Raw genomic sequence first — 22,353 nt, 5'->3', positions numbered from 1 at the left:
GAGTATTCCATCCTCCGCAATTTTTTGCAAGCATTTGAGAAGGATGTGTGTTAGCTCTTCTCTAAGTGTTTGATAGAATTCAACTGTGAAGCCATCTGGTTCTGGACTTTGTTTGTTGGAAGATTTTTTAATCACAGTTTCAATTTCATTACTTGTGATTGGTCTGTTCATATTTTCTATTTCTTCCAGGTTAAGTCTTGGAAGGTTACACCTTTCTAAGAATTTGTCCATTTCTTCCAGGTTGTCCATTTTATTGGCATAGAGTTGCTTGTAGTAGTCTCTTAGAATGCTTTGTATTTCTGTGGTGTCTGTTATAACTTCTCCTTTTCATTTCTAATTTTATTGATTTCAGTCCTCTCCCTCTTTTTCTTGATGAGTCTGGCTAATGGTTTATCAATTTTGCTTATCTTCTCAAATAACCAGCTTTTAGTTTTATTGATCTTTGCTATTGTTTTCTTTGTTTCTATTTCATGTATTTGTGCTCTGATCTTTATGATTTCTTTCCTTCTGCTAACTTTGGGTTTTGCTTGTTCTTTTTCCTCTAGTTCCTTTAGGTGTAACGTTAGATTGTTTATTTGAGATTTTTCTTGTTTCTTGAGGTAGGTTTGTATAGCTATAAGCTTCCCTCTTAGAACTGCTTTTGCTGTATCTCATAGGTTTTGGATTGTCGTGTTTTCATTGTCATTTGTCTCTAGGTATTTTTTGATTTCCTCTTTGATTTCTTCAGTGATCTCTTGGTTATTTAGTAACGTAGTTTTTAGCCTCTATGTGTTTGTGTTTTTAACATTTTTTGCCGTAAAATTCATTTCTAATCTCATAGTATTGTGGTCAGAAAAGATGCTTGATATGATTTCAATTTTTTAAAATTTACTGAGGCTTGATTTGTGACCCAAGATGTGATCTATCCTGGAGAATGTTCCATGCACACTTGAGAAGAAAGTGTAATCTGCTGTTTGGGGATGGAATGTCCTATAAATACCAATTAAATCTGGTCTATTGTGTCATTTAAAGCTTCTTTTTTGATTTACTTTCATTTTAGATGACCTGTCCATTGGTGTGAGGTGTTAAAGTCCCCCTCTATTATTGTGTTACTGTCAATTTCGTCTTCTACAGTTCTTAGCAGTTGCCTTATGTATTGAGGTGCTCCTATGTTGGGTGCATATGTATTTATAATTGTTATCTTCTTCTTGGATTGATCCCTTACTCATTATTTTATGTCCTTCCTTGTCTCTTGTAACATTCTTTATTTTAAAGTCTATTTTATCTGATATGGGTATAGCTTCTCCAGTTTTCTTTTGATTTCCATTTGCATGGAATATCTTTTTCCATCCCCTCACTTTCAGCCTGTATGTGTCCCTAGGTCTGAAGTGGTTCTCTTGTAGACAGCATATATATGGGTCTTGTTTTTGTATCCATTCACCAATCTTGTATCTTTTGGTTGGAGCATTTAATCCATTCACGTTTAAGGTAATTATCGATATGTATGTTCCTATGACCATTTTCTTATTTGTTTTGGTTTTGGTTTTGTAGGTCCTTTTCTTCTCTTGTGTTTCCCACTTGAAGAAGTTCCTTTAGCATTTGTTGTAGAGCCAGTTTGGTGGTGCTGTATTTTCTTAGCTTTTGCTTGTCTGTAAAGCTTTTGATTTCTCCAACAAATCTGAATGAGATCCTTGCCGGGTAGAGCAATCTTGGTCGTAGGTTCTTCCCTTTCATCACTTTAAGTATATCATGACACTCCCTTCTGGCTTGTAGAGTTTCTGCTGAGAAATCAGCTGTTAACCTTATGGGAGTTCCCTTGTATATTATTTATCGTTTTTCTCTTGTTGCTTACAATAATTTTTCTTTGTCTTTAATTTTTGCCAATTTGATTACTATGTTTCTCGGCGTGTTTCTCCTTGGGTTTATCCTGTATGGGACTCACTGCACTTGCTGGACTTGGGTGGCTATTTCCTTTCCCATGTTAGGGAAGTTTTCAACTATAATCTCTTCAAAGATTTTCTCAGATCCTTTCTCTCTCTCTTCTCCTTCTGGGACGCCAATAATGCGAATGTTTTTGTGTTTAATGTTGTCCCAGAGGTCTCTTATGCTGTCTTCATTTCTTTTCATTCATTTTTCTTTATTCTGTTCTGCAGTAGCAAATTCCACCATTCTGTCTTCCAGGTCACTTATCCGTTCTTCTGCCTCAGTTATTCTGCTATTGATTCCTTCCAGTGTAGTTTCCATTTCAGTCATTGTATTGTTCATCTGTTTGTTTGTTCTTTAATTCTTCTAGGTCTTTGTTAAAACATTTTTTTCATCTTCTCGATCTCTGCCTCCATTCTTTTTCCGAGGTCCTGGATCATCTTCACTATCATTATTCTTAATTATTTTTCTGGAAGGTTACCTATCTCCAATTCATTTAGTTGTTTTTCTAGAGTGTTATCTAGTTCCTTCATCTGGTACATAGCCCTCTGCCTTTTCATCTTGTCTATCTTTCTGTGAATGTGGTTTTTGTTCCACAGGCTGCAGGATTGTAGTTCTTCTTGCTTCTGCTGTCTGCCCTCTGGTGGATGAGGCTATTTAAGAAGCTTGTGCAGGTTTCCTGATGGGAGGGACTAGTGGTGGGTAGAGCTGGGTGCTGCTCTGGTGGGCAGAGCTCAGTAAAACTTTAATCCACTTGACTGCTGATGGGTGGGGCTGGGTTTCCCACCTGTTGGTTGTTTGGCTTGAGGCAACCCAAAACTGGAGCCTACCTGGGCTCTTTGGTGGGGCTAATGGTGGATTCTGGGAGGGCTCACGCCAAGGAGTGCTTCCCAGATCTTCTGCTGCCAGTGTCCTTGTCCCTGCGGTGAGCCACAGCCACCCCCTGCCTCTGCAGGAAACCCTCCAACACTAGCAGGTGGGTCTGGTTCAGTCTCCTATGGGGTCACTGTTCCTGCCCCTGGGTCCTAACGCGCACACTACCTTGTATGTGCCCTCCAGGAGTGGCGTGTCTGTTTCCCCCAATCCTGTCAAAGTCCTGCAATCAAATCCGACTGCCCTTCAAATTCTGATTCTCTAGGAATTCCTCCTCCTGTTGCCAGACCCCCTGGTTGGGAAGCCTGACGTGTGGCTCAGAACCTTCACTCCAGTGTGTGGACTTCCATGGTATAAGTATTCTCCAGTCTGTGTGTCGCCCACCCAGCAATTAGGGGATTTCATTTTGCTGTGATTGCGCCCCTCCTACCGTCTCACTGTCACTTCCCCTTTGTCTTTGGATGTGGGGTATCATTTTTGGTGAGTTCCATTGTCTTCCTGTCGATGATCGTCCAGCAGCTAGTTGTGATTCTGGTGTTCTCACAAGAGGGAGTGAGAGCACGTCCTTCTACTCTGCTGTCTTGGTTCAGGCCTTCAATTTAATTGATATTTATGGGACATTCCATCCAAAAACAGCAAATTACACTTTCATCTCAAGTGCACACGGAACACTCTCTAAGATTGATCACATCTTGGGTCACAAATCAAGCCTCGGTAAATTTAAGAAAACTGAAATCATATCAAGCATCTTTTCTGACCACAAATCCATGATTTTAGAAAGGAATTACAGGGAAAATATCATAAAAAACACAAACACATGGAGGATAACAAATACATTACTAAATAACCAAGAGATCACTGAAGAAATCAAAGAGGAAATCAAAAAATACCTAGAGACAAATGACAATGAAAACACGACAATCCAAAACCTATGAGATACAGCAAAAGCAGTTCTAAGAGGGAAGCTTATAGCTATACAAACCTACCTCAAGAAACAAGAAAAATCTCAAATAAACAATCTAACGTTACACCTAAAGGAACTAGAGGAAAAAGAACAAGCAAAACCCAAAGTTAGCAGAAGGAAAGAAATCATAAAGATCAGAGCACAAATACATGAAATAGAAACAAAGAAAACAATAGCAAAGATCAATAAAACTAAAAGCTGGTTATTTGAGAAGATAAGCAAAATTGATAAACCATTAGCCAGACTCATCAAGAAAAAGAGGGAGAGGACTGAAATCAATAAAATTAGAAATGAAAAGGAGAAGTTATAACAGACACCACAGAAATACAAAGCATTCTAAGAGACTACTACAAGCAACTCTATGCCAATAAAATGGACAACCTGGAAGAAATGGACAAATTCTTAGAAAGGTGTAACCTTCCAAGACTTAACCTGGAAGAAATAGAAAATATGAACAGACCAATCACAAGTAATGAAATTGAAACTGTGATTAAAAAATCTTCCAACAAACAAAGTCCAGAACCAGATGGCTTCACAGTTGAATTCTATCAAACACTTAGAGAAGAGCTAACACACATCCTTCTCAAATGCTTGCAAAAAATTGCGGAGGATGGAATACTCCCAAACTCATTCTATGAGGCCACCATCACTCTGATACCAAAAATAGACAAAGATGCTACGAAAAAAGAAAATTACAGACCAGTATCACTGATGAATATAGATGCAAAAATCCTCAACAAAATACTAGCAAACAGAATCCAACAACACATTGAAAGGATCGTACACCATGATCAAGTGGGATTTATCCCAGGGATGCAAGGATTCTTCAGTATACGCAAATCAATCAGTGTGATACACCATATCAGCAAATTGAAGAATAAAAACCATATGATCATCTCAATAGATGCAGAGAAAGCTTTCCACAAAATTCAACACCCATTTATGATAAAATCTCTCCAGGAAGTGGACATAGAGGGAACCTACCTCAACATAATAAAGGCCATGTATGACAAACCCACAGCAAACATCATTTTCAATGGTGAAAAATTGAAAGCATTTCCTCTAAGATCAGGAACAAGACAAGGATGTCCACTCTCACCACTGTTATTCAACATAGTTTTGGAAGTCCTAGCCATGGCAATTGAAGAAGAAAAAGAAATAAAAGGAATACAAATTGGAAAAGAAGAAGTAAAACTGTCACTGTTTGCAGATGACATGATACTATACATAGAGAATTCTAAAGATGCCACCAGAAAACTACTAGAGCTAATCAATCCATCTGGTAAAGTTGCAGGATACAAAATTAATGCACAGAAATCTCTTGCATTCCTATACTCTAACAGTGAAAGATCAGAAAGAGAAATTAAGGAAACACTCCCATTTACCATTGCAACAAAAAGAATAAAATACCTAGGAATAAACCTACCTAAGGAGGTAAAAGACCTGTACTCAGAAAACTATAAGACACTGATGAAAGAAATCAAAGATGACATAAACAGATGGAGAGATATATCATGTTCTTGGATTGGAAGAATCAAAGTTGTGAAAATGACTATACTACCCAAAGCAATCTACAGATTCAATGCAATCCCTATCATATTATCAGTGGCATATTTTACAGAACTAGAACAAAAAATCTAAAAATTTGTATGGAGACACAAAAGACCCCGAATAGCCAAAGCAGTCTTGAGGGGAAAAAACGGAGCTGGAGGAATCAGACTTCCTGACTTCAGACTATACTACAAAGCTACAGGAATCAAGACAACATGGTACTGGTACAAAAACAGAAATACAAATCAATGAAACAGGATAGAAAGCCCAGAGGTAAACCTAAGCACCTATGGTCCACTAATCTATGACAAAGGAGGCAAGGATATACAATGGAGAAAAGACAGTCTCTTCAATAAGTTGTGCTGGGAAAACTGGACAGCTACAGGTAAAAGAATGAAATTAGAACACTCCCTAACACCATACTCAACAATAAACTCAAAATGGATTAAAGACCTAAATGTAAGGCTGGGCACTATAAAAGTCTTAGAGGAAGACATAGGAAGAATACTCTTTGACATAAATCACAGCAAGATCTTTTTTGATCCACCTCCTAGAGTAATGGAAATAAAAACAAAAACAAACAAATGAGACCTAATGAAATTTAAAAGCTTTTGCACAGCAACAGAAAGCATGAACAGGACGAAAAGACAACCCTCAGAATGGGAGAAAATATTTGCAGTGAACCAATGGACAAAGGATTAATCTCCAAAATATTTAAACAGCTAATGCAGCTCGATAGTAAAAAACAGACAAGCCAATCCAAAAATGGGCAGAAGACCTAAATAGACATTTCTCCAAAGAAAACATACAGATGGCCAAGAAGCACATGAAAAGCTGCTCAACATCACTAATCATTAGGGAAATGCAAATCAAAACTGCAATGATTTATCACCTCACACCAGTTAAAATGTGAACCATCAGAAAATCTACAAACAACAAATGCTGGAGAGGGTGTGGAGAAAAGGGAACCCTCTTGCACTGTTTGTGGGAATGTAAATTGATACAGTCACTATGGAGAACAGTATGGAGGTTCCCTAAAAAACTAAATATAGAATTACCATGACCCAGCATTCCCACTACTGGGCATATACCCAGAGAAAACCATAATTCAAAAAGACACATGCACCCCAATGTTCACTGCAGCACTATTTACAATAGCCAGTTCATGGAAGCACCCTAAATGCCCATCAACAGACAAATGGGTAAAGAAGATGTGGTACATATATACAATGGAATATTACTCAGCCATAAAAAGGAACGAAATTGGGTCATTTGGAGAGACATGGATGGATCTAGAGACTGTCTCACAGAGTGAAGTGTGTCAGAAAGCAAAAAACAAATATCGTATATTTACGCATATATGTGGAACCTAGAAAAATGGTACTGATGAACCGCTTGAGACAGATGTAGAGAACAAATGTATGGACACCAAGGGGGGAAAGTGATGGGGTGGGGGTGGGGGTGTGATGAATTGGGTGATTGGGATTGACATATATACACTGATGTGTATTAAGTTGATGACTAATAAGAACCTGCTCTATAAAAAAAAATGTGATCAAATGTTTTCTATTGGAAAGAAGCAAAAATAGACCATATTTACTGTCAAAATTATACAATAATTTAATGATATTTAGCATCTATTGTAGATGTATTTATTAATGCAGATTGTATTTGCTTTATCAATGTCTTTACTTTGGGAATCAAAAAAAATAAAAGAAAGTAAAATCTGAAAAAAAATACTTCATATTCGTCAAGATCATGGTTATTAGAGGAGAGAGTGGTCGTGAATAGAAGAAATCAGTGACATTCTCTTGATTTGAGTTGACTGGGTTCAGTTTGTGAAAATTGATTTAACTCTATTATGAAATTTCACTTTCTATATGTTGTATGTTATACTTTAACAAAAGTTTAATAAATGAAAATGCTCCCCCCCCCCCCCGAAAAAGAAAGAAAATCAATTAAATCTACCTGGTCTATTGTGTCATTTATAGCTTGTGTTTCCTTATTAATTTTCTGTCTGGATGATCTGTCCATTGGTGTAAGTGAGGTGTTAAAGTCCCCCAGTATTATTGTGTTACTGTCAATTTCTTCTTTTATAGCTGTTAGCAGTTGCCTTATGTATTGAGGTCCTCCTATGTTGGGTGCATATATATTTATAATTGTTATATCCTCCTCTCAGATTGATCATTATGTCGTGTCCTTGTCTCTTGGAACATTCTTTATTTTAAAGTCTATTTTTTCTGATATGAGTATTGCTATTCCAGCTTTCTTTGATTTCCATTTGCATGGAATATCTTTTTCCATCCCCTCACTTTCAGTCTGTATGTGTCCCTAGGTCTGAAGTGGTTCTCTTGTAGACAGCATATATATGGGTCTTCTTTTTGTATCCATTTAGCGAGCCTGTGTCTTTTGGTTGGAGCATTTAATCCATTCACGTTTAAGGTAATCATCGACATATATGTTCCTATGACCATTTTCTTAATTGTTTTGTGTTTTTTTTTTTGTAGGTCCTTTTCTTCTCTTGTGTTTCCCACTTAGAGACGTTCCTTTAGCATTTGTTGTAGAGCTGGTTTGGTGGTGCTGTATTCTCTTAGCTTTTGCTTGTCTGTAAAGCTTTTGATTTCTCCATTGACTCTGAATGAGATCCTTGCCAGGTAGAGTAATCATGATTGCAGTTTCTTCCCTTTCATCACTTTAAATATATCATGCTACTCCGTTCTGGCTTGTAGAGTTTCTGCTGAGAAATCAACTGTTAACCTTATGGGAGTTCCTTTGTATGTTATTTGTTGTTGTTCCCTTGTTGCTTTCAATTATTTTTCTTTGTCTTTAATTTTTGTCAGTTTCATTACTATGTGTCTCTGCGTGTTTCTCCTTGGGTTTATCCTGCCTGGGGCTCTCTGCGCTTCCTGGACTTGGGTGGCTATTTTCTTTCCCATGTTAGGGAAATTTTTGACTATAATCTCTTCAAATAGTTTCTCGTGTCCTTTCTCTCTCTCTTCTCCTTCTGGGACCCCTATAATGCAAATGTTGTTTCATTTAATGCCCCAGAGGTCTCTTAGGCTGTCTTCATTTCTTTCCATTCTTTTTTCTTTATTATGTTCTGTGGCAGTGAATTCCACCATTCTGTCTTCCAGGTCACTTATCTGTTCTTCTCCCTCAGTTATTCTGCTATTTCTTCTAGTGTATTTTTCATTTCAGTTATTGTATTGTTCATCTCTGTTTGTTTGTTCTTTAATTCTTCTAGGTGTTTGTTCTTTAATTTTTCTAGGTTTTTGTTAAACATTTCTTGCATCTTCTCGATCTTTGCCTGCATTCTTTTTTAAAAAAAATTTTGTTTAGTTTATTTATTTTTGTCTCTGTTGGGTCTTTGTTGCTGTGTGCGGGCTTTCTGTAGTTCCTGTGAGTGGGGGCTACTCTTCGTTGAGGTGTGCATACTTCTCATTGCAGTGGCTTCTCTTGTTGCAGAGCACAGGTTCTAGGCACATGGGCTTCAGTAGTTGTGGCTCATGGGCTCCAGAGCGCAGGCTCAGTAGTTGTGGCGCACAGGCTTAGTTGCTCCGTGGCATGTGGGATCTTCCTGGACCAGGGCTCAAACCCGTGTCCCCTGCATTGGCAGGCAGATTCTTAACCACTGTGCCAGCAGGGAAGCCCTGCCTCTGTTCTTTCACTGAGATCTTGGATCTTCTTCACTATCATTATTCTAAATTATTTTTCTGGAAGGTCGCCTGTCTCCACTTCATTTAGTTGTTTTTCTGGCGTTTTATCTTTTTCCTTCATCTGGTACAAAGTCCTCTGCTTTTTTATTTTGTCTGTGTTTCTGTGAATGTGGTTTTCCTTCCACAGGCTGCAGGATTGTAGTTCTTGCTTCTGCTCAAAAATAATTTTATTAAGGTACAATTTAAATACTCTAAAATTCAACCTCTGTAACTGTGTAATTCGATTATATTAGTGAATTCATAGTAAATCATCACCATAATCCAGTTTTACAACATGTTGCATCATCCTAAAACATTCCCTCATGCCCAATTATAGTTAATCCCCACTCCAGTCCTCAGCCCTAGGCATCCACTGATCTACCTTTTGTCTACATATTTGGCTTTTCTAAACATTTCATATAAATGAAATCAAATAATATGTTGCTTTTGTGTTTGGTGTTTTTCACATAGAATGATGTTTTTGAGGTTCGTTCATTTTGTAACATGTATTAGCAATTTGTTCTTTTTAATTGTTGAGTAGTGTTAATAGTATTCCATGGTATGGCTGTAACACATTTTGTTTATCCAACTGTCAGTTGATGGGTACTTGGATTGTTTACAGTTTTTATCTATCAGGAGTAATGCTATTATGAAAATTCACAATCATGTCTTTGTGTGGGCATAGGTTTTTACTTCTCTTGCGTAGATTCCTAGGAGTGGAATGGCTAGATCATACACTAGGTGCATGTTTAGCTTTTTAAGAAACTGCCAGACTGCTTTCCAAAGTAGCTGTGACATTTTACATTCTCACCAGCAATTCATGATGGTTTGTTTTTCCATATCCTCACCAACATTTAGTATTGTTTATCTTTTTGATTTTAGCTGTTCTGGTGAGTGTTAGTGGTATTCATTGCGGTTTTAATTTGTGTTTTCCTAATGACTAATGATATGAACACCTATTCAGGTACTTATTAGCCATTTCTGTGTTTTTTTAAAATGAAGTATCTGTTCAAATCTTTTGCCTATTTTTTAATTGTTTGTTTTCTTGTTATTGAGTTGTGAGTTCTTTGTATATTCTAGATACAAGTCCTTTATCAGATATATAATTTGAAGTTATTTTCGTCCAATCTGTGGCTTCTCTCCTCATTTTCTTAATGGTAACTTGTGAAGTTTTTAATTTTGTAGTCTCAGTTTTTTCTTTTAAAGATTATACTTTGGTGTCACCTCTATGAATTTTTTGTCTTGCCAAGGACACAAGTTTTTGCTATGTTTTCTTCTAGAGTTTTATATTTAGGTTTTACATTTAGTCTGTGATCTATTTTGAGTTAATTTTTGTGTGATCTATTTTGAGTTAATTGGTAAAGTGAATTGTGGAATATCTCCTCTGTTTTTATATTCTGTAATGGTTTGCATAAGATGAGAATTGTTTCTTGAAAATTTGGTAGAACTTGCCTGAAAAATTGTCTGATGTTGGTACTTTCCTTGTGGGAAAATTAAAACAATTAAATAAATTTTTTAATGATTAAAGGACTATTCAGGTTTTTTATTTCTAAGTAGTTTTGGTGAATGATATTTTTAGGAATTTGCCCATTTTCTTTAAGTTTTTTTCTTTAAGTTTCTTTAAGTTTTTATTGTCATAAAAGTTTTCACTGTATTCTCCTTGTCTTTAAATCTGGTTTTATATGTGGTTCTAGCCACCCTTTTCATTCGTAATATTATTAACTTTGTCTTCTCTTTCTCTTCCTTTTAAAAAGATCTGGTCAAAGGTTTGAGTATTTTATAGTCTTTTCAAAGAACTGTGCTTTTTGTTTTGGTTCTTTGTTGGTTTTCTTTGTCTTCTACCTCAATGATTTCTGTTATTTTCTTATTATCTACCTCTATCTAATTGTGTTTTTTTCTGATATTCTTATCACCACCCTCCAACTTGTAAAATTACACATTTAATTAGTTAATTTTCAGTTTTTCTTCTTTTTACTCTGAGTTTGTAAGGCTACAAATTTTTCTTCCTGCATTCTTTTTTGTGATAAAGTATTTTCATTTTTATTTAGTTTTAATAGTATTTTAAAATTTCCATTATGATTACTTCTTTAACTTAAGTTTTTTTGGAATGTTTGAATATCTAAATTATTTAATTAAAAATTTACCTTTCACATTTTAATTAGATTGTTAACCTAATTGCATTTTGGTCAGAGAATTTTGTGTGATATTGAGTCTCAGAAATTTTCTGAGACTTCTTGTTGTTGTTGTTTTTAAATATTTATTTATTTTTATTTGGTAGCGCCGGGTCTTAGTTGCAGCAGGGGGGGCTCCTTAGTTGCGGCAGACAGGCTCCTTAGTTGTGGCTCACCGGTTCATTAGTTGTGGCATGTGAACTCTTAGCCGTGGCATGCATGTGGGATCTAGTTCCCTGACTAGGGATCAAACCTAGGCCCCCTGCATTGGGAGCATGGAGTCTTAACCACTGTGCCACCAGGGAAGTCCCTGAAACTTGTTTTAAGGATTAATATGTGATCAACTTTTGTAAGTGTCCCGTGTGTGCATGAGAAGAATGATTATTCTCTAATGATTGTGTGTTCTGCCTACGGCCATTAAATTAAGCTTGTAATTTGGGTTGTTCAACTCTTCTTTATCTTTGCTGATTTTTTTTCTCAACCTGACCTGATACTAATTCAGAGAGGGTTATTAAAATACTCTGTTACATTGTTAACAAATTTACTTGTAGTTCTATTATTTTGTATATTTTGAGACTATTTTGTTTAAATTAACAGATTTAGAATTGTGTATTCCTGGAGAACTGAACCATGTACTCTGGTTCTTCTGTGTAGCACTTGTCACTGTTACAGGTTTACTGTTTGTGTGGTTAGTTAATGTATGTCTTCCTCATTGGAGAATAAATTCCAAGTGGGCAGGGATTGTCTTATTCTTCTTATTATTACATCCACAGTATTAGCACAGGTAGAAGGTACATAATAAATATTAATTGAATGAATGAATTTGTTTTCATTTATTTATTTTTTAGCACTTCTTTAGTACTTGTTTGCTATAATATTTTGGTTCTTGCTGTCTCTCCTACACTCTCCTCTTTGGTCTTTGAATAAGCCAAACTTTCGGAACTTTTAATGTTATTGCTCTTTCATGGTACAATATTTATTTTCATTTGTATGCTGTTTGTTTTTTCAAATTATCAATATAGTACATTTAAGGAATATGATTTTTCTACTTAATTTTTTATTAATAAACATCAGTGATTCTTTTATTTTAGGAGTTTTTTTCTTACAAGTTTTAAAGTTAAATATCTCTGATTCTATATATCTATATCTACATATTTATTTATATAATTGTGGTTACATACTGCTGTTTAACAAATCATTCCAAAACTTTGTGGCTAGAAACATCAATAAATGCTTATTATCTCACACAGTTTCTGTGAGTCAGGAATTCAGAAGCAGCTTAGCTGGCTGTTTTTGGTTCTGGTCTCTCATGAGGTTACAGTTAAGATATTGGCTGAGGCTGACATTATGTGAAAACTTGACTGGAGCTGGAGGAGATGCCTCCAAAGTGGCTCACTGACCTACAGAACTGTGAGATAATAAACGGGTGTTGTTTTAAAGCTGCTAGGTTTGTGGTCATTTGTAACATAGCAATAACTCATACAGGTCTCAGTGGAGATGTCTAACTAAATTGCATTGCACGATCTTTGTTTCTGGTGAAAAGTTCAAACGTGGAGTCCTGGGTATCAGATAGAAGTTAGATCTGGTGAAGGTAAGAGGTAAGGCATCTAGTTGAGTAAACTTAGACTAGGCCTGGAGATGACTTGAGGGAGTAGGAATAAATCTGGAAACATTCTGCTGTCACTTTTATAGCTGCTCTTTCCTGACTCTGACTTCAAAACACCCTAATTTATTTATCATCAGTTTTGATTTATGTGAACTGCACTGAATCTGTGTATGTTCAGTTACAGCACGAAGATTAAAAGTGGAATTAGAGAAGTGCTACTCATGCCAAAGGCAAAGCAGCAGAGGAGAAATCAAAGAGAAACCAACTCTGCTTAATCACTAATGGAAGTGAGCTACAGGGCTTTGTCTCATTCCCAGAGAACATCAAATTCCTCACTTATGGAATACATAAGGAGATAATTCTGCATCTATTATAAGAGTATTGGTAGTAAAGATATGTTTGAAGTTTAAACTTTAAATGTTTGCGTTATGTAGAGATCAGACCATGTAATGGTAGCCTTCTCACATGAGGTAATACAGATCAGATCAGTATTTCTCAATCTTTTCATTAAGGAGCTTTTTAGACATTTTTTTCCCCTAATAAACCCCTGCCCCCCACGAGATTTGAATACCATAGATATACTGTATATCTGTTTATGTACTATATGTAGATCTGTGCTTTATATGGGAAAAGAGTGAAATCCCTCCTCCCCAATTAAAACCAAGTTTTGCCTTTGGGGTCACTATCGCCCCTGCTGAGAGTGCATGACAAAGATGCTGATGTGATTAGGTAAAATTAAAGGTTGTATTTAAAGGGATCATTAAAAAAGGTATTTTCATACTGTAATCCAGAGATTACAGGACTAGAGTACTGGTCCAAACTCATGTCAGCAAAAAGAGATGTAGCATCTGCATGTCTTGTTTGGAGAGTTCCTCTGGAAGGGTAAACCTGTGAAGCACTGACAAATCTTTACAGCATTTAAGAGTAATGATTATACCCAGATCCTTGCTGTAAATAATGAGAAACAATGTAGCACGTGTCTACATTATTTATGTTTCCTGAGTCTTTTCTATGCTTTGTTCATGATTTAAGGAGACCAGGTGTCCTCCTTGAGTAGGGCAGTTTGCTTTGGAAGTGACCATCCTACTGTCCCAAAAAGGTAGAGGCAGGATGCTAGAGTCCTGTTTCAGCTTCCTAACTTTTCCTCAGAGCAGTTAAATATTTCAGTTCTGCTTCTTTTTAGTTGGCAGGGTGGGCTGTGGTCTAAAGATCACAGGAGACAATAAGTCAGGGCTTGTAAATTCAAGTGTCCACAAGGGCCTTGGCATATATAGAAATGTATCAACAGTGAAGTATAAAACATAAATGCTTTATCAGTCAATTTTGGCTGCTCAAGTCTGCTTACAACATCAGCAAACAGTAATTCTTCTTGCTCATGGGTCTGCAGGTTGGCCAGGGTGGGTCTCATCTCCTTCAAGCTGCAGATTCTGTTCTGCTCCACGTGCAGCAACAGCAGTAGGAAAACTAAGGAGAGATTTCTAATCAGCGTTCCTTGAATGTGGTCTGCTGATGGGATTTGTTTATCCTGCCCAGTGTTTTGAAAGGCAGGACAACCAGGCCTTTTTTTCCTAGAACAGGAGTTTAGCATATGTGGTTGATTGAATCATTGTTCCTAATTCTTCACTCATTTCCTGATGTAGAAATGAACATCTTTCTCCATAAAGGTTTCATAAAGTCTTTTATATGGCACATATTATATGATTGTTAAGTAAATTATTATATCTGTTGACAGTTTGATTTTTTTTTTTTTTTTACTGTGAAGCTTGTGGTACTTGTCATTTCCATGTCCTCTTGCTTTTTTTCTGTTCTGTTCCCCTCCCTTCTTTTTTTTCTTCCCTTCCCATTTACTTTAAAAACAGCAGTTGTCAGTATTGAGTAAGAGGGAGTTGTGGAGAGAATTTAAGATATGAAATCTTCCACTTGTTGATATAAAGTAATTTAAGATCAAGATTTCTTTCACAAGGCAAAGAGCTACCCAACCTTTCTGAGATTGTTTGCTTTTTGTTTCTTTGTTTGTTTTAGGATTCAGAGAGTGACTCTTAAAAAGAATTCTGTAGGTCTGAAGACCTAATCATATTTATACATAATAGTAGAGCACATGGAGACGGGTAGTTAGATGCTGGGGGAAGGGGGTCATTAAAAAGATGCTATGACGTTTCCACGTGCTCTTTTCTCAGGTCAGAACCAGGCAGTCCTTAAATTTTCTCTGCAGAGTATTGGCTTGGTGGATTGCCCCATCCTCATGCCCCTATTTTGAATGTGGGGAAGAGTTACTAGGTAAGATTTTAGGGTCCAGGTTTCACATTCATCTCTACCAGTAAATCATAAGACTAAAATAACTAGGCTTCATTTTCACTTTAATATAATTAGATTTTCTTTTCTTGGTAATAATTCTCTTCCCCCTTTAAAGCAATTGCTAATATTTGCTTCCTTGTTGATATTCTAGTGATCTTCACTACCGGTTGTTTTCTTTCTGTTCTTTTACATTTCTCATGCAGGATTGTTGAAACTCAGGCTCTAACTATATGAAGCTAATTGTATTTCACTGGTGTCTTCCGTGTGTAAATGCTGTATTCACTCTGAGTTTCCAAGAAGCAAATCACTTAGACTATTCTGGTTTGGCATGTTCTCTCTTTCTAACCACCATTGGAGCTGAACCTGGGAACTAAACACAATTTGAAATTTTGTGGTTTGGCTGCTAGAAGTCAGAGCTAAACTATCTGAAGCTAAAAATTATTAATGTTGAAATGTTTTAACCCACTAAGTAAACCTGAAAAAATAATGAAATTTAACTCCAGCCAGCCCGTAAAAATTGCATATAGCATATTTCTTGAGGTTAGAAAGAGAGGAAAAATATATGAAAAGGATCTGAGATTGCTAAAGAATTAGAAATTAGTTATTATAATTTAAAGAAAATGTTAATATCCAAATTCGAATGCAAAGTAAAGCAAGCGTATGAAAACCAAATGAACCCAGAAATCTTATGTTATTCATGTGATATTCTACTTTTCTCAAGACTGTACTGAATCAGTACATAAAAATAACGATGCAGGTAAAATACCAGTTGCACTTGTTTAACGTCAGATTTTTTTTACATGTTTTCTTTGAAGATGGAATAATAAGATAACACCTTAAAGTATCATGGTATTTGATACTTTACTGAATATATTCATATATAACATCTTAAAAAATGTTTTAAATTGGGGGCTTGTTTCACCTCTCCACTAAAAATCACAAAGCATTTCATGGGTTTAAGCTCATTAAATCTTAGAACATATCTAAAACCGGGCATGTAGATACTATGTATAGAAAGGAAGTCCTTTGTTCCTCCGTTAGTTAGCACTCTGAAGAGTCATCATTTCTCATTTTCAAGATCCCCTTTCAACTATTATTATTATTATACATATTTTTTTGTGGTACACGGGCCTCTCACCGTTGTGGCCTCTCCCGTTGCGGAGCACAGGCTCCGGACGCGCAGGCTCAGTGGCCATGGCTCACGGGCCCAGCCGCTCCGCGGCATGTGGGATTCTCCAGGACCGGGACACAAACCCGTGGCCCCTGCATCGGCAGGCGGACTCTCAACCACTGCGCCACCAGGGAAGCCCTCAACTATTATTGATAGAAGTTTCCTTTGCTCTGATGTCTGGTGATTAATTTGATCCATGTTGTCCTTGATGATGATAAAAGGTCCATGAAAAGTGTTTTGGGCTCTTCAAAACTACCAGTCTCCAAAGGACAGTATGTAAGATGGTCCATTGGGTTGTGGGAAGAAGATATTAGAACTTTTATTGGTATTTCAGTTTAAAACATGAAATAAACCTTTATTGATATTTAATAAGTGGATTGACACTGGCATCCTCACTTGGACTGTATGTTCGACTGTCGTGTCAGGTATAGTCCATGAGGAAAGGATACAGAAGGTTGACAGGGGCACATTGATTGTATCTTTATTTTCAACATATTGGGATGAACTATAGTTCTGCATGTACCTAGTTAGGTGGATTTATTGATTTAACTAAATCATACCTCACAAAGCAGACAAATGGCATGAAAAGATTCCTGCAAAGAAACTATATATTGAAGGCAATACTAATAATGTGAGCAGAAGTGAACCACATGTACATAAAAGTCAGAGCTGATGACTCTCCTACAATTAATGAAGTAAAAATCAATGACAGTCTAATCTCATCTGTGAAGACATCCAAAAAATTTGAAATTTTAAAGAAAACAGTTTGATATATGGAATCTTATCCATTATTGTTAACAGTGAAACTTCCTCTGTTATTTTGTTCCTTGAAATACTGGCAAATGATAGTAGGAAGCCATCATAGTTAAGAAACACATCACAGGAAGACGAACCTCCACAGGTTTTTCAGGGACGTTTAAAGTCATGTCATACATATTCAATATCTAGAAAAATTTCACTAAAATTAATGATAGATATTTAAAAGCCTCTTTTGGGTTTTCTTAAGAGCAAAAGACCAAATGCAATACATTTTTAATACTGTCAGGGACACTCTTGTTCTTCCTGTCATGTTACAGTAAAGTGGATGAAATAAGACAGGAAACAACATGGCAACAACTTAAATGGATTCTTTTGTGAATAAATCCTTTCAGATGGAAATCATGGCTGATGATAAGCATCAAGATTTAAACCAAGTTATTCATTGTGGAAAGATGCTATATAATAAAAGTACAGAAGTTTCTAACAGGGCCCAGATTATTGTATTAATAAGCTAGATTCTGTTTCAGTAATGAAATACATGAACTAAATTATTTTGGGGCCACAAAAGTAAAGATGTATCAAGGAAGATATATTCTCAAAAATAGGGCTTCCCTGGTGGCGCAGTGATTGCGAGTCCGCCTGCTGATGCAGGGACCACGGGTTCGTGCCCCGGTCCGGGAAGATCCCACATGCCGCGCGCAGAGCGGCTGGGCCCGTGAACCATGGCCGCTGAGCCTGCGTGTCCGGAGCGTGCGCTCTGCAACGGGAGAGGCCACAACAGTGAGAGGCCCGCGTACCACCAAAAAAAAAAAAAAAAAAAAAAAGACTTCTTGAATATAAAGCAATGTTTATGGGAATTTCCTGGTAGTAATGTTAATATTCCGACTTTGACAGGGATTTAGACTGCATATGTATATACATTTTCTGGAACTCATCAAATGATGCACTCAAGACTTGGGCATTTCGTTGTGTGTAAAATTTACCTTAAAAGAAAAAAAATCATACACATTAAACTCAGGTTAATTATATACACACTGAACTGTTAGGGGTAAGTATATTTATGTTTTTGACTTACTTTGAAATGCATTTAAAAACATCTAAGATGGATTGATGAATGGATAGAAGGATGGATTGATGGATAGTATAGTGTAGTAGTATACTGTACTATAGTATAGTAACAATAAAATGGCAGTTGCAGAGTCTAGGTAGTGGGTATACGAACGTTCTCTGTAAAACTGAATTTTTCGGTTACATCATCCTTAGGCAGTCTATAGCTACACAGAATCTTATGTCAGATGTGTGAAGAGTGCTTCAGGATGGTACAATTCTTATAAAAACCTGACTGGTAAAGTATTGACTCTTTGTAGTATAGTCTGTAATGAGATGAGGAGCGACCATGAAAGTCATTTGAATCACAAGGGCTTCTTTGGTTATCTCACAGCAAAGATTGTAAAAGACTGTTGAATTTAAAGATGGGTGAAATTTGTTTTTTTTGAGTGAAACGTTTTAAAATGAAAAGACGAGATATGTCAAATTTGCTGACACTTTTTGTATAACAAGTGGCTATGTACTATGCCACCTAGCAGATTGAAAAGCAAGCAAGCAACCCATGGAACACTCTTACTCCATCCCTTCAAAGTAAAGGATATTTTTACAATGAGTGCGAAAGTAACTGCTTCTTAAAAAACAGAGATCAAAATAGAGTGTTTTTCAAATCATTGCTTGGAAATGTTTCTTTTATCATGTGATTTTTGTCATCAAGATGTGTATCTTGTGAAAACTTTACTATCTGTACACTTTAAAACACTTAAACAATATTTTCTATACTGTTAAGAAATCTTCCAAATAGTTTCCTTTGATTGTGAAACCAATTGTTAAAAATGTTAAAAGTCAATATATTTTGATTAGTTTACAAGAATAATTAATTGATATGAGGGAAGATGGAAATTTATTAGCCAGAGTTCAACAAAAACTTTTGATAATTGAAAAAGATATTAAAAAAATGACTTCCTAAGTACAACAAATCATGTATTTCTTTAATTTCAATCCTTGCAGTTTTGCAATTATCACTTTCTCAACTGTAGAGCCATTGCAATTAAGTACTAAAATAAGCAAAACTTAGGAACTGACATTTCAATTACTGAATTTCAAAATATTTAAATCAATATTTTAAAAACAGCATACATAGTTTCATTTATTTTCATTATTATCTTTGCTCCACTAAAAGTGTTAGTAAGTTTTTGAGAGGTGAAAAGATCTGTACAACTAATATATGTTATGAACTATTGATTTGTATTGTATTTTAGAATTAAAACAAGATATGAAACTATTTTTAAATGCTTGTAATCTTTATTTTTTAATCCCTATTTTATATGGTTTTATACTGCATAGAATGTATTAGTAAAATAGTATATATATAATACATATGCATATATTGGAGGTTCATACTAAAATTTTTCTTTTTTTTGGTTTGTTTGTTGGAGTATGTAATCAAAGAACTTTGGAGTTTTCACTGATCACTAATGATCTGGCACACTGTTATTGCTAGCAGCAATTATTTATCCTAAAAGTCTAAATCATTGTTTTAGAGATTATAAATCAGCACATGGTTTCTAGCTTGTGAGCCTTTGTTTTTTTTAATGTTAAGCATTGATAAATGAAGTTTACCCTTACTCTAAATTCCAAAAACAGTGGTTCTCAAATGTAGAGCAGCATCAGTGTCAACTTACTAGAAATGTAAATTTTCAGGCCCTATTTCAGACGTATTGTTAACCAGAAATGCTGGGTAATGAGCTTGCCAGGTGATTCTAATGTTCACTCATGTTTGAGAACCATTGGCTTCCATGATTTAGACTCCTGGGTTATCCCTTCTTATTTCTTCCTGCTTCATAGTATATCTGAGACAGTTTCTTCAGATCTAGTGTGTCTCAGTCTTAGCTTGGACTTTTGTTCATCTCTTCTTGAGATTTTCTTCTCTCCTTTCCTCCTCTTTTCCCTTCTTCCTATTGTGAAAAATTGTTCATTAGTGTTATCCTCACAAAAGGGATAGTGTTTTGGTTCTTAAAATTTGGATGCCACACCAGTATGACAAATAGCGTGTTACAGGGTATTTTTTTTTAAAAAAATTATTTATTTATTTATTTTAGCTGCACTGAGTCTTCATTGCTGTGCGCAGGCTTTCTCTAGTTGCAGCGAGCAGGGGCTACTCTTTGTTGTGGTGTGCGGGCTTCTCATTGCAGTGGCTTTTCTTGTTGCGGAGCACGGACTCTAAGCACACGGGCTCAGTAGTTGTGGATCGCAGGCTCTAGAGCACAGGCTCAGTAGTTGTGGTGCATGGGCTTGGTTGCTCTGCAGCATGTGGAATCTTCCCGGACCAGGGCTTGAACCCGTGTCCCCTGCATTGGCAGGCGGATTCTTAACCACTGCACCACCAGGGAAGTCCAAAGGGCATATTTTTAATATTTTCAAATTAATTTTTGTTAACTACTTCCTGTTGGACTCAAATATGCCTGTGATTAACGTCCTATTCTTTTCCATCTATACCCTCTTGTTTTTGAATTTTATAATCTCAAAATAGCTTTCCACCAACTAAAATTTTAAAACATACACTTCAAAGTATGAATCACCTAGATTCAGTAATTATTGAATTTTGTTTTATTTGCTTTATCTCTCTTCTACACAGACACACACACACACAGACACATACACTTTTTTTCTGATTCATTTGAAATTAAATTGTATATATCAATACCTTTCACTCCTAAATACGTTTAAGAATAAAGATCAAAGTACCTTTTAATGGGACTAGTACAAAATTGTTTTGAAAGGCCAACTTATAACAAATGCTAAACCAGTTATTAAAGCCTCTTAAATATTTTCAAGATCTTTCTATAAATGTCTTAATGAGGAGAAGGTATAGAACTCCAAGTTGTGAATTTATAAATGAATCCTCAAGGCTTTCTCAACCAGTTTTTCATCTGAACTACAGAACACAGAGGATGGTCTGGGTGACTATTTTCTCATTTCTCCCAAGGATGGTGCATAACTAGTACCAATTCAGATGCATAGGGAAGAAGTTAATTTATTACATACAAGGGGCATATTAGAATGTTCTCTCTGGGAACCCAGGTTAGTTGGACTGTACATGTGGCAAGTTCTTACAAGGATTTTGCTTTGATTAGATTGTAATGTTTACACAAATAACAATTTTTCTTTTTGTTTTAGATTACAGGTCCACCAGGTTGTGGAAAAACTCAGTTTTGTATAATGATGAGCATTTTGGCTACATTACCTACCAACATGGGAGGATTAGAAGGAGCTGTTGTGTACATTGACACAGAGTCAGCATTTAGTGCTGAAAGGTGGGAGATTTTATTATTTTTCATTACAATGCTTTATTTTTGTAACTTATATACAGCATGTAACATTTACAAACAAGTTAACATTTTTTATTTTTGAGAATACAGAGTGTTAGATACTGTTTTAAAGGAGTTTTCCTTTTAAAATTGACACAGGCAGCAATTTCTTTGTGCCCTTTTTTTTTTTTTTTTTTTTTTTTTTTTTTTTTCGGTACGTGGGCCTCTCACTGTTGTGGCCTTTCCTGTTGTGGAGCACAGGTTCCGGACACGCAGGCTCAGCGGCTATGGCTCATGGGCCCAGCCGCTCCGCGGTACGTGGGATCTTCCCAGACCGCGGCACAAACCCACGTCCCCTGCATCGGCAGGTGGACTCTCAACCACTGCGCCACCAGGGAAACCCCTTTTTGCCTTTTCTATCCCTTTCTTATTGGTTTGAGTGGGGTTCCTGAATAAGCTGTGTTTTGCAGAAAGTCAGGAAGAAACAAGTTTAAGAAATAGAGAGAGGTATGTAAGTAGAAAATGGAGAAGAGGGAAAGTTAATAAGACAGACAAAAGGTAAGCTGCTTTGTAAATAATTACTAGTTGGAAGTAAAATATTAGTGAATGGAAAAATTGCAATTTTCAAAACATTTTTTGCTTGAGATATTTTACTTTAATCTTTGAAATAGTGTGGTATTAAATGCAAGAAACACACTGATGATAAGTATATGCATGCTTAGAAAGAAAAGATTTCCTTAATTTGGCAAGGACCTTTATTTTAACATTCTATGAGAAAGGCATTCAGTCATTTGTGTAACTCTGTGTACCTAAAGGTAAGTCTGCTCTCCTCTTCCCCTGCTCTGATTGACGTTCATAAGTAGCAGTGCTTTATATATCTAGAGAATGACTCAATTCTGCTTTCTTAGCCAAGGTATAGTATAGGTATAGTTCTTTGGGTCTTCCTCTAGTTATGTCGAAATGAATCTTACTTATTTCTCTGTAAGAGTACTACAAAGATCAAAGTGTATT

The 22,353-nt window shown here is 36.1% G+C and overlaps 1 protein-coding gene across 3 annotated transcripts in view; it reads left to right on the top strand.

Moving 5' to 3' along the window:
• The window catches only part of RAD51B (RAD51 paralog B), a 735,153-nt gene that overhangs the window by 18,639 nt on the left and 694,161 nt on the right, over positions 1-22,353 (top strand). For all 3 annotated transcript variants that reach the window (XM_067028294.1, XM_067028293.1, XM_067028295.1), the window contains one exon: positions 21,212-21,348. In XM_067028294.1, coding sequence (XP_066884395.1) covers positions 21,212-21,348 — 137 coding nt within the window. The remainder of the gene's footprint in view (positions 1-21,211; positions 21,349-22,353) is intronic.

The sequence above is a fragment of the Kogia breviceps genome, chromosome 3, assembly GCF_026419965.1.
Source record: "Kogia breviceps isolate mKogBre1 chromosome 3, mKogBre1 haplotype 1, whole genome shotgun sequence".
Taxonomy (NCBI): domain Eukaryota; kingdom Metazoa; phylum Chordata; class Mammalia; order Artiodactyla; family Physeteridae; genus Kogia; species Kogia breviceps.
This window is presented reverse-complemented; position numbering and strand designations above follow the sequence as displayed.